This window comes from Chrysemys picta, chromosome 1 (assembly GCF_011386835.1).
Source record: "Chrysemys picta bellii isolate R12L10 chromosome 1, ASM1138683v2, whole genome shotgun sequence".
Classification (NCBI taxonomy): Eukaryota; Metazoa; Chordata; order Testudines; family Emydidae; genus Chrysemys; species Chrysemys picta.
In genome coordinates, this window is record NC_088791.1 from 292,478,942 (window position 1) to 292,491,875 (window position 12,934).

At 44.8% G+C, this 12,934-nt stretch overlaps 1 protein-coding gene across 16 annotated transcripts in view; it reads left to right on the forward strand.

The window, feature by feature from the left end:
- Positions 1-12,934, forward strand: part of DGKH (diacylglycerol kinase eta) — a 272,588-nt gene that overhangs the window by 180,930 nt on the left and 78,724 nt on the right. For all 16 annotated transcript variants that reach the window (XR_010597782.1, XR_010597783.1, XR_010597784.1 and 13 more), the window contains 2 exons: positions 241-345; positions 687-819. Coding sequence is in view for 13 of the 16 variants with exons in the window: in XM_065581187.1 (XP_065437259.1) it covers positions 241-345; positions 687-819 (238 nt within the window). In the remaining 3 variants the exon portion in view is untranslated. The remainder of the gene's footprint in view (positions 1-240; positions 346-686; positions 820-12,934) is intronic.

The window sequence follows — 12,934 nt, forward strand, 5'->3', positions numbered from 1 at the left end:
CCTGATATAAATCCTGGGAATTTAAATTGAGAAAAGTTCACTTTACCATTTTAAGACAGTGATTAAAAAACAACACACAACTCATTGATATTCAAGGTTTTGATTATCATACAGTTTTAGGGTGTGCATTTCACTTGCATCATCAGAGAGAAGAAAAATTGGCTTGTCAGATGTTACATTCTGTAATGATCTCTCCTATCTATAATATTCAGAATCATTAAATTGAGAAGTCTCTTTCAGATAATCACTCCATTCCGGAGGCTAATATTGTGTGCTGAGAACAGAAAAGAGATGGAGGACTGGATCAGCTCACTGAAGTCTGTACAGTCTAGAGAACATTATGAGGTAAGATAATATCCCTTTCAGTGCATGTTGTTGTTCTTTCAGGATACATATTGATTTAATATACCAAGCTCTACAGTACACAGAACCCAAGACATACAGTCTTGTGGAGTGTGAAAAACCTGTAAGGTTAAAATGCAGTTTTTGTTAAATCTTTATTTTACTAGTACAATTCATGCTATTATGCTCTTGTTCTGAGGTTTTGAGACAGAGAGCTTTTAGTCTCCTTTCAATGTACTTCTCCGCATTGAATTTTCCAGCATAAATATGGAACTCCTAAGTACTTTCAGTTTCTATAGCTGTGTTCTGTACTTGCAAATTTGTCTTAACTTCTCCTTTACTAGACCGCACAGTTTAATGTGGAACATTTCTCAGGGATGCATAACTGGTACGCCTGCTCCCATGCCCGACCTACCTTCTGTAATGTGTGCAGAGAGAGCCTCTCTGGAGTTACTTCTCATGGCCTGTCTTGTGAAGGTAAAGTCAACATATTTTTCCTTACAATGTCCTACAAACTAATAAAAACTTAAAAGTCTATAGGCAGGTAATAGTACTGAAAATGCTATGGAGTAAGAAGAAACCTACTCATTGCCATAGAAAGGAACATTTATGTTGGTCAGAATAAATGCTAACAATATGACACACATTATTCACACTCTGGACATTATTTTCTAGTTCATCTCAATATAAAAGGTTCCTGCTGCTACAAATACCTCCCCCTCTCCCCTCCCCCCATATGTGCTTGCCTGAGTGTAATGTTTTTGAGAGAAGATGAGATTACCTTGATTTGCACTTCAAAAATGATGTGGAGCAAAAGTGCAACATTTTCTTTCCTCGGTTCTCAGAATTGATATAGCATTCCTTTGAAAGAAAAGAGGAAAAAATAGAAATATTGTCATCGGCAAAAATCTGGAACAACAGTTAACTCCTTAGTTGGGTCCATGACCTTATTTCTTCCCAGTTTTTGTCTGATTTGCTGCTCTCTTGCTGCTGACTGATATTGTAGTGCAGGCAGGGAGGGTAAAATATGCTTCTTCACTGGTCACATAATGGATAAAAAATCATTTATATGTTTTTCATAATTTGATAATTAAAGAGCTAAAATCCAACATAAATAAAAACTGGGATGGGACTAAAGGTTCAGTGTTAAACTAGAGTGCAGGAATTATCTAGTATAATAGATAATTTCTATAATAACCTTGAAAATATTCAGTTTTATTTTATCATTTATTGGCTTTTCACTGTAACTTCTGTGAAAAGCAGTGATATGTCTACCTTGTTTCCTGGAATGTGGCAGTAAATTAAGTGCAAATGTGTCCTTATGGAATATATATGCCATTTACACACAAGCTTTGGTATTGCTTTTTCACTGGGAAGAAAAATATGGTCTAAATACTCTTTATAATAATGGTTAGACCTTTAATTACAAAATTGTTAACTGCCCAGCAAAATCTTGCTGCTGTATAATAATGGAAATACGGTAATCGGTTATTGCACAATATATTATTCAGAAATAGGTTTTAAGTTGTCTGTTACCTAACTACCTGTAGAATTCTGTTCCTGTTATCTGTACTGTGGAGTATCTGTACTCCATGCTGTATAGCCGGTAAACTGTGTTAAAGCCAGAGTCAGGTCCCTGTCCTTTAGTGTTCACCATCTGAAGGCATCCAGCAGGGTGAAACTGTCCAGGGACAATGATATGAATATATATGTAAATCCCAAGGAGATTACCTAGATTCTTGGGGCTCTGTGTGCAGGTAGCTCAGGGAGAGGCACACTGTCACTGGTAGGAAAGGAGAGCCAAGGGCAGACTCAGAGTCTGCTCGGCAACCAATAGGGAGTGAGGTGCCCTTCCCTGGGAACTCAGGAGAGGGGAGAAGCCATTTTTGGAGCAGTTTGGGCCAGTCAGGGAAAGGGTAGAACTAGGGTTACCATATTTCAGCAAGCAAAAAAGAGGACGGGAGGAGCCCCACCCTAACCCCGCCCCTGTCCTGCCCTAGCCCCGCCCCTGCCCCTCCCACTTCCCACCCCCCTCAGAACCCCCAACCCTCCTCCCCACTCCTTGTCCCCTGACTGCCCCCTCCTGGGACCCCTGCCCCTAACTGCCCCCCAGGACTCCACCCCCTACCTAAGCCTCCCTGCCTCTTGTCCCCTGACTGCCCCCTCCTGAGACCCTCCCCCCCATCCTAACTGGACCCCTAGGACCCTACCTGTACCCTGACTGCTCCAACCCTTATCCACCCCCCCACCCCCAGACAGACCCCCAGAACTTCCGACCCATCTAAACCCCTCTGCTCCCTGACTGCTCCGATCCCTCTCCCCACTCCTGCCCCCTGACAGCCCCCCCCAGAACTCCTAACCCCCCCCCTCGCTCCTTGTCCCCTGACTGCCCCCTCCTGGGACCCCTGCTCCTAACTGCCCCCCAGAACTCCACCCCCTACCTAAGCCTCCTTGTTCCTTATCCCCTAACTGCCCCCTCCTAAGACCCCCCCAACTGCCCCCCAGGACCCTACCCCCTACCTGTACCCTGACTGCCCAAAACCTTATCCACACCCTCCCCCAGAAAGCCCACCCCGAACTCCCGACTCCCCCCCGTCTCTTGACTGCCCCCTCCAGAACCTCCCTGCCCCTTCTCCGACCCCCTGGCCCCCTTGTTGTTGGCCTTCGCCTAATGTCTCTGTGAACTTGCTCAGGAACGGCCTGAGCCATTTGTCCCGGCACGCCCGTCCCGGCAGGCTGGCTGGCAGGGGAGTAGGAGCGGGGGAGGAGCTCCAGACTGCCGGAGGCGATCTGCAAATGCAGGGAGGGAGTGATCTCTGCCGCAGGGGAGAGGAGGGGGGCTCTCTCTGGCTTTCGGAGCCTCATGTAAGTGGCACCATCCGTCCGGCTGCCCTGTTAGCCATGCGCGCTCTGCATGGGGGGGGGAGAAATCCGGACATTTACAAATTCCCCCCGGACGCTATTTTTAGCTCAAAAATCCGGACATGTCCAGGGGAATCCGGACGAATGGTAACCCTAGTAGAACTGGCTGGGGGAAGGGGGCTGGTGAGCTCCAGGCCTGCTTGCAGGGTTCAGTCTCATCTTCGATTTGTCTAACTTGGGTACATTAGTGAGTATGAAGTGGTTTTCAGGGTCGGCTGCCTCCAGCTCACACCAAGTTACAAGCCTCTTCTGGTAATCCATACTGGAAATTTATTCAATTTCCCTGGGAAATCAGCAAGGGTAAATTTAAGGTCTGAGTTTAAAAGATGGGATCCCAACAGTACCTCCAGTGTAGCACCCCCCTATCCACCTGGTTACCCCCTTTAGTGCCAATCTCCTTACGCGTTTTGATTGACAGTCCTGGGTTCGTCTGAATCCCGCTACCCACTCAGTAGGGTGCACCTTCTTTTTCTTCCTATATGAATTTATTTGGCAGTGCCTCCACTCCCCTTGCTCCTTCCTGGCAGGGTCACCAGGGCAGCTTGGGAAGCCACCAGCACACAGAGCCCCTGGAATCTAGGTAATCTCCTTGAGGGTTACATATATCACAGAAGTTAGTGATGGTGTAGCTGACCTCCACTGTCACTGCTATTTATCATTTCCCATTTAATTTCCCTAGTCATTCAGATAGTTTTCAGTCATTCATGAAGTTTTTGAAGTACGATTTTAGGAGACACAGTATCTAGTGCTTAATCAGAATTAAAATATATTGCATCTACTGCGTTCCCTTTAAGAGCAAATATTGTACGTATTTAATAAAAAAGAGTAAGTTTTTTCTAGCAAGAATTATTTTTTGTAAACTCGTGTATTTCTCCTACACTCTATGATTCTGTGATTTCAACACTTGTAGTCCATTCTCCACTAGCTAAGTACCTTTGTTTTTTGCTTCTTAATGTTCTATTAGTTAGCTAGGACTGGCTGTTACATTTACATCAATGTAATTGCCAGGATCGATCTTTTTTCCCTTTTTGAAAATTAATATTACTTCTATTTTATTTTAGTTTTCGGTTACATCTCTATTTCTACATGATTTTTAGATCTAATTCTTAATGGTAGAGTAATTTGTTTCCTAATGTCCTTTGGATTCTAGAATGCATATAATCTGGACAGTTTTATGTGTATATATTCAAATATTCTTTCACCGGTTTCACCTGTTCTTAATTTATATTTACAGAGTCTTCCTTCCTTTCTAATCATTCAAATATATATATTTTTAATCTCATTGAAGGGAAATTTCATAAAAGGAGTATCTCAACTAGTCATTAAATTAATCTTCCTAATTTATCTATGGATTGACTCTCTTTTTAGTATTGCAGTATTTCCGCCTCACCCCTGATATTGTATACCTGTAAAAGCCGCAGTTAATCCCCTTTAATTTATTTGGCTAACAAGCTCATTTTGGTTGTTTGCTTGCCTGTACTTTCTTTATAAGTCCTACATGACTAAGTCTTTGCTTTGTTGTCTCCCTTGTTTGTTTCCAGAACATTTTTTAAAATCTGATATTGCTTGAGCTGCCCTTTGTAATACCATGTTGGCCATTTCTTGTACTCCACAGTCTTTTTATCAGAGGTAATGTAGTGGGTCTGATGTCTTTTAGGAGTATCTAGGGTGACCAGATGTCCCGGTTTTATAGGGGCTTTTTCTCATATAGGCACCTATTACCTCCCACCCCCGTCCCGATTTTTTACACTTGCTATCTGGTCACTCTAGGAGTAACCCAGAAATTTTCAATGCCACTTCTTCCCATTACGTCTTACTGGCTTGTTTTTTTTAATTTGCTAAAATGGTCATGCCTGAAATTTGACACCCATGTACTTCTGTATTCTGTGAATCCATTTATTTCTATGCTAAATTCAGTTAGTGCACAGTCACTGGTTCCATGCTTCCCTGTTATTCACATGTACTCAGTGATTTTCTCCTTATCAGTAGATCCAGGATGTCTTCCTTCTTGTTGGTGTATCTGCTTTCTGGCACATGAATTGTCTTCTGTGTAACTTAGGGCTTTTCTACACTGGCATTTAACAGCACTGCAACTTTCTCGCTCAGGGGGGTGAAAAACACTGCCCTGAGCGCAACAAGTTGCAGTGCCGTAAAGCGCCAGTGTAAACAGTGCCCCAGCGCTGGGAGCTACGCCCCTCATTGAGGTGTATTTTTTTAAAGTGCTGGGAGAGTTCTCTCCCAGCGCTGCGCCGTGACCACACAAGGCATGTTAAAGCGCTGCCAATGTAGACTAGGTCTTAGATTATTTGTATTCTTTGGTTCCTGGTTAGCTGTATTTGTTACCTTGTAGGTAAAAAAATTCTCTCAATTAGTGTCTTGCAGCTTAAAAACTTTTGAGAAATGGTCCAGTAATATTTCGTTCCCTCCAGACCTGCTGGTCTGAAGCAGATGTCCACGAGTGTTTTTCTTCTTTGTGTAATTGTAGCTCATAATTATTTCGGCAATACAGTGCTATTCCTCCAGTTTTTCTTTCCTTTTTATCTCTTCTACATACACTATCTACAGTGATCAGAATCATCCCACTAAATATGTGATGCCAGCAAGTTAAGATTTCCATCTAGCTAGTGTCAATAACATCCTGATTCCTATTGCATTTGTGCATAGACATTGGTAATACAGATAAATTCATGATGTGCCTTGCTTTGGAATTCCATGCAGAATAGAATTAAGTGAAATTCTCATTCCCCATCCCTTCCAAACTTATCTTTCCCTCAAAGTTGTGAAGTCTGCCTTATTTAGGACTCTTGAATTTAGGAGGTTGGTTAAGTGGAGAGAGAGTTTTCAGACAAAGAACCATAATAACCCACAGAACCCTAAGAACGCTCCTTAGCCTCAGTCACTCACCACTAATAAATTTAGTATTTATTGGTGCTTCTATACTCCTGTCCATATCACTTTCTAAGGAATATTGCTCTTATGTGTATTCTGAATAGAAATTATAGAGTAAACTCAACACAGGTTTAGTTCTGAATATAGTATCATAGAGAGAGTCGATACATTTTTCATAACAGAGCTAACATTGACAATTCAATATCAGACATATCTGGTAAGTTAAAGATTTCAGTGCAAATGAGACACTTTCAACCTTATTTCTTACACACACAAATTACATTAAAAGAACATTTGTAATGTTGCAAAGTCAAACAATCAAAAGTTAGGAAATGCCGGAATTAAGGTTGTCTGTGCATCCTTAATTTGTCCCCCTTGCGGTACCTGTGCATTATGAGACTGTCTTCAGTTACATAATCACATATTTTTTCCACAGGACCTCTACCTCATTCAGTGAACACAATGGACCTACTCTGAGGACGAATCATGATTGTGTTGTGTAGGAGGCTGTGAGTGGTAGGCCCTCTGCCTCATTTATTGTAGAAATTGGAAGTGAATGAGGCAGTGGATTGTATGAAGAGAAAAGATCATTAATTGAATGCTGCTCTTGAGGATTGGATTCTATCTCTACCTCTGCCACAGAATTTCTATGTGATGCTATAAGCAAGTCACTTAAACCAAACTTTTCTTGGTGGTCACTAATTGTGTGTTCCTCATTTTCTGGGCACACAACATGAGACCCTGGGGTCTGATTTGTGGAAGTACTGAGTGCTCGCAACCTCAGCTGAAGTCAATGGGAGCTTTGAACATATATAGTACTATGTGCTGCTAAGTGCACTGAAAAATCAGGTCCTAGGCATCTCTGTTTGGGCATCCAAAATTAGGTGATGCTTTTGACCTATTCTCTCTGTACCTCAGTTCATCTGTAAAATGGGGGTAATGCCGCCTCCTCATCTCACAGGGTTGTTGTGATGTGAAGATAAATTTCATTAATGTTTCTGGAGCACTCAGATTCTATAGCAATAAGTGCCATAGAAGAGTTCATGAGGAAATTAATAATTGTGTATTCAGAGCAGGGTTTGAATAATATGGATTAAATAGGGCTAGGGCCACACATTGAACACTGAGGATAAAAGATAACACTGAATAGCTGTTTGTTATTTGTGCACTGTCCATCCTGTGCACCGAATGAGACTAGGGGTCCTGTGAGGAAAAAATTGTATGTGATTTTATAGTTAAAGACAGTATCATAATGCATATGCACAGGGGAGTCAAATTAAGGTTGCAGAGGCAGCCTTAATTGTGGCATTTCCTAACATTTGAGTGCCTGACCATTCAATCTTAATGTTTTTAACATAGTTTTTGTGTGTGTAGTATATAAATATTTTATTATTAGCTGACTAAATTTACATGACAATGAGGAAACTAACAAGGGATCTCCAAATGATTTTCCTAAACAGGCTTATCTAATTCAGGCTGCAATTAGAGTGCTCTGAATTTTGTTGTTTTCATGTCAGTGTTTGAATCTCTTTTCAGTGTGGATTTTTAAGCCCAGTATTCTTGGAAACAAAATAACAGCTTCTGGGGACTCTCACTGGACAACTGTTTGTTTCTTGACAACATAAACTATGGGTACCAGAAAAGCGATCTCCTTGTCAGTTTCAAAAGTTTGGCTTTAGCTTTTGAAGTCAGGAAAAACATTCCAAGTAAGCAGCTGTTCTTTGAAAACGACCAAAAAGAAACTTTGTAAAACAACAGAGAGAGGCTTGGCAGGACATGCAGATTTTTTCAATGCAGTATAATTAATAAATCAGTCAAGAAAATGAAATATCTTTATGCAAAACCATGTTATAACAAAGATGTTTGTTTTCAAAGCAAGAGGTCTCATGACAGTGTTCTATTTCATTAACTTTATTTCTATTATACCTAATAATTGCTATAAATTTTAATTATTGTATCTGGCAACAGATGTTGGTGAAACTGTGACAATGCTGACTAATTACACGGTCTACTTAATTGCTTTTCAGGGGAAAATGTTGTATATTACAGTTAATCAGAGAACTTTACCAAGCAATTTATACTTTTTAATATTATATACTGTATATTTATGAATAACCTGGTTTCTGACTGGCTGCGTTTTTCCTTTCCTTTTCTTTTAAGCTTTATCAGCAAATTGTCAGCTGACATCCAGAAATATAACTGGATGCTACAGAACTGGGTGCAACAGAACTCATTTATTAATCAGCCCCAGTATCATTTGAGATAGGAGCGCTTAAAATGTCACATTTGCAAAGCTCTATGTTAGTTACGGTTGAATTCCACTTTTCTTTATAAATCTTATCTTTAAATGGTGGCATTGCTAAAAGGGACACTATGAACAAGTTCATAATTTACAAAAACTTCTGTTTGTAAAAGCTCCTCACAAATTGCAAGACTTCTTCCCCATTATTCATTTGTTCTTTCCCATGGCCCTTATTTCTGACAATGTTTAACATACAGGTGACAGGCATTGTTTTCTGGTGGTGGGTGGGTTTATAGATGTGGCTGTCTTTAGGCAGCCTTATTTGCAGATGGACAAGAGGCAGGGTGTTCAGAGAGCACATGTGAGCTGTCACTTGCAGGGGATTATCGGCTGGTCCTGACTGGACACTTGCCTTTTTACTGGAATGCTGGGGATAGGTAGGTTGGTCCTGAGTCTGAATTTTTTTGGTTGGTCCTGAGTCTGAATTTGCAGGTCTTAATTAGCACCCATAGTCCTAGCCAATCAGGCAGCGAGCCATCCAGGTTGACTAGACGTTGGACCCAGAGCCATGCTATCTGATTGAAGGGTAGCTCTTCCACTGAACTGTAATGAAGTGAGGACATTTAATTCTTTCTGACCCCTCATTCCCATCACTAGAGCATCTAAGTTCTTCACAGGTGAATTGGATCTGCATAACAAGTTCCTAGAGGATCTCATGAGGTCTTCATTCCTTTCCCTTCCAAGGTTACAAGAAATTCTGCTTGAGATATATACATATAACCATTTGTAAAAATCATTCCAGGTATGCTGAGAAATGCTTTCCTTGCAGCATGCCCTAGAGGTGATCATATTATGGATTAGTCTAATCCCCTCCGGAAGGTCATTCTACAGCTGAACTCCCTCTGCCTCCCACTCTTGTGTTTGTCACGGCTTTCATACTCTGCATTGTTTCAGAGTACAGCTGTCTTAGTGGGTCATGGCGAGGATGTGGTGTATGATATAGCTTGGTCTTCAGTTGCTGATTGCTTTGTAGATCAGGGCCAAGGCCTTGAACTGGCAAGAGAAGCAGACTGACAGCCAGTGGAGGGATCAGACCACAGTATGATATCCTCACAACAGCCTGTCTACCTGAGGTTTTCTGCCGCATTCTGCCTGAACTGGAGCCTTTGCATTGATTCCACCTTCAGGCCTAGATACAGGGCTTGGTTGGGATTCCCTTTTCATGCTCTCAAAGGAGTAATAGGGCACAAGGAATCCCCTTACTCCCCTGTATTGGCTACCCACAATGTAGGTCTGTGTGTAGGAATGAGAGTGGCCTCTGTGGGGTTGCTGCTTCTGCATAGGATGATCAGACAGCAAGAGTGAAAAATCGGGATGGGGTGAGGGGTCATAGGTGCCTATATAAGAAAAAGCCCACAAAATTGGGACTGTCCCTATAAGATGGGACATGTGGTCACCCTATTCCTGCATAGGAGGACAGGCAAGGTTGGTGAAGTGGGGAGCCTTGGTTCTGCAGCCCCTCATCCCCACCCATGTGATCGCCATCGCAGCTGAGCTGATGTACAGGGGGAAGTAAGCTGCTAGGTCTAGAAGTAGCACAGCTTGCTTCCCCTGGAGCAAGAGTCAAGTAGGCTCCAGATTGTGACTGAGTCAGTTTCATTTCTGGTCTGCTTCTCAGGCAGCACAACTGCACACTGACTCTTACTTAGGGCTCATGGTTGACTCTACAATCTAGTCCACAGTGGTTTTGCAGGTTTCAGAGTGGTAGCCATGTTAGTCTGTATCAGCAAAAACAATGAGGAGTCCTTGTGGCACCTGAGAGACTAACAAATGTATTTGGGCATAAGCTTTCGTGGGCTAGAACCCACTTCATCAGATGCATGGAGTGAAACATACAGTAGCAGGTACATAGTACATGAAAAGATGGGAGTTGCCTTACCAAGTGGGGGGTCAGTCTAACAATTCAATTAGCAGTAGAATACCAAGGGAGGAAAAACAGTGGAATACCAAGGCCACCCTCATTACCACTACAAAAGTGATTTTTCCTCCCTTGGTATTCTACTGTTAATTGAATTGACTCATTAGATTGACTCCCCACTTGGTAAGGAAACTCCCATCTTTTCATGTACTGTGTATATCAGGGGTCGGCAATCTATGGCACGCATGGCAGTGGGCTGAGCCAGACCCCGGCAGGCAGCAGCGTGCCATTAAAAATCCTGCCCGACCCAGCCCGCTCTTCTCCGCCCACCGCCTACTGCTCTCTCTAGCGGGGGAAGGGGGCAGAAGCAAGCTTGGTCCTGCTGGCTGCTGCTGTAGGTCAGGCTCCGCCAGCAGCCAAGCTTCCCCCTCTCCCGCCTCTTCCCCCAGCATGCTGCGTCGAGCCCCGCCTCCTCTCCCTGCCGCCAATGGCTCTTGCGAGGGAGGGGAGAAGAGCAGCCCCAGTGCCCTCGCTGCTCAGACCGGTAAGGAGGTGGAGAAGAGGCAGGGGGAAGCGGGGTAGGAGCGGGGCGTATCCCTCCAGCCCCCTGCTGTGAGCCGCTCAGGGGGCAGGGAGCACCCCCCTGATCCCAGCCCACCCCCCCAGCCCTCTGCCCTGACCCCTGCACTCCCTTTGCACCACAGGCCCCTGCATCCCCCCCACGACCCCATCCCTGATTCCTGCAGCCTCCACACATACCCAGCCCCCTCACATCCCATGCCCTGACTCCTGCACCCCCTCACATGCCCCCAGCCCTTTCCCCTGACCCCTGCACCCTCTTTGCACCCCAGCTCCCTGCATCCCCCCCACAACCCCATCCCTGACTCCTGCACCCTCCACACATACCCAGCCCCCCACACCTCCTGCCCTGACTCCTGCACTCCCCACACATACCCAGCCCCCCACACCACCTGCCCTGACTCCTGCACTCCCCCCACATACCCAGCCCTCCACACCCCATGCCCTGACTCTTGTACCCCCCACATCCCCACCCCCCACCCTGAGCACCAGGTTGGCAGCGGGCTGAACAGGGCCGGTGGCTGGGACCCCAGCTGGCAAGGGGCCGGCAGCCAGAACCCCAGACAGGCAGCGGGTTGAGCGGGGCCGGCGACTGAGACCCTGGCTGGCAGGAGCCAGCGGATGGAACCCCAGACCAGCAGCGGGCTGAGCTGCTCGGCCTGCTGCCGGTCTGGGGTGCCGGCCCCACTCAGCCCGTTGCCGGTCTGGGGTCCCGGCCCCTGGCCCCTCTCAGCCCGCTGCCGGTCTGGGGTTTTGGCTGCTGGCCCCTTGCCAGCTGGGGTCCCAACCGCTGGCCCCGCTCAGCCCGCTGCCAACCTGAGTTTCTGGCTGCCGGTCCCTTGCCAGCTGGGGTCCCGGCTGCAGGCCCCGCTCAGCCCTGTGCCAGCCTAGGTGAACGGAACCCCAGGCTGGCAGCAGGCTGAGCATGTCGGTGTCTTAAGATCAGTATTTTAAATGAAGCTCCTTAAACATTTTGAAAACCTTGTTTACTTTACATACAACAGTAGTTTGGTTATATAATATATAGACTTATAGAGAGACCTTCTGAAAAACGTTAAAATGTATTACCGGCACGTGAAACCTTAAATTAAAGTGAATAAATGAAGACTTGGCACACCGCTTCTGAAAGGTTGCCGACCCCTGGTGTATATATACCTGCTACTGTGTTTTCCACTCCATGCATCTGATGAAGTGGGTTCTAGCCCACAAAAGCTTATGCCCAAATAAGGTGCCACAAGGATGCCTGCAGTAGACCAGCTTGCAGGTGACAAAAGTGTGAATCACTGTGTCTAGTGCTGCTCTTGTTCTCATGACCCCATATTCATGGACCAGATTTTCAAAAGCATTCAGCACCCACTGTCAAGGCTATATTTTCAGAAGTGCTTAGCTCCCATTCAGATGCCAGATTAAGTGGTGGATTTTCAAGTGAGCTGAGCACAGGAGGTACTCAGTTCTTTGGAAAGTGTGTCCCAGGCTGTTCCAGTGGAAAGTGCAGAGTGCCGAGCACTTTGAAAATCCATCCCTTATTTCTGTGCCTTAAGGGGAGCTGAGCACTCTGGAAATCTGGCACCAATGTGGGTGCTGAGCGTTTTTGAGAATCTGGCCCTATTCGTCTGGCTGTGGAGGGAGAGACATAGGTACTGCTGGAGCCCATGAATGTTGCTTTTGAAATAGCCATGGGGATTGCTAGAGAGCAACTGGGATGCTCCTTCTGTTCTTCTGTGGGTGGACCATATGCCTTCCTGTTCTCCCAGTCCCTGCCAAGGCAGGAGCAAAGGCCTTGTTCATTTTTTTAAAATCTGGCAATGGAACAATGGTATTAAAAATATAAATAAATGTGTGGTCCAGACTCCAGAGGGACCTTTTGTGCCAGATTTTAGCACTTTTAATCTTGGACAAATGTTGGGCCAAAGCATTTGATAGTTATATTTGTTTGCAAAGAAACTACTGCTACTGCCCGTGCTCTTATAAAGCTTTTATGGTTATTGCAAATATAAAGTTCTATACATGGAATGATCTCATACACTTCCACTAACGTAAAG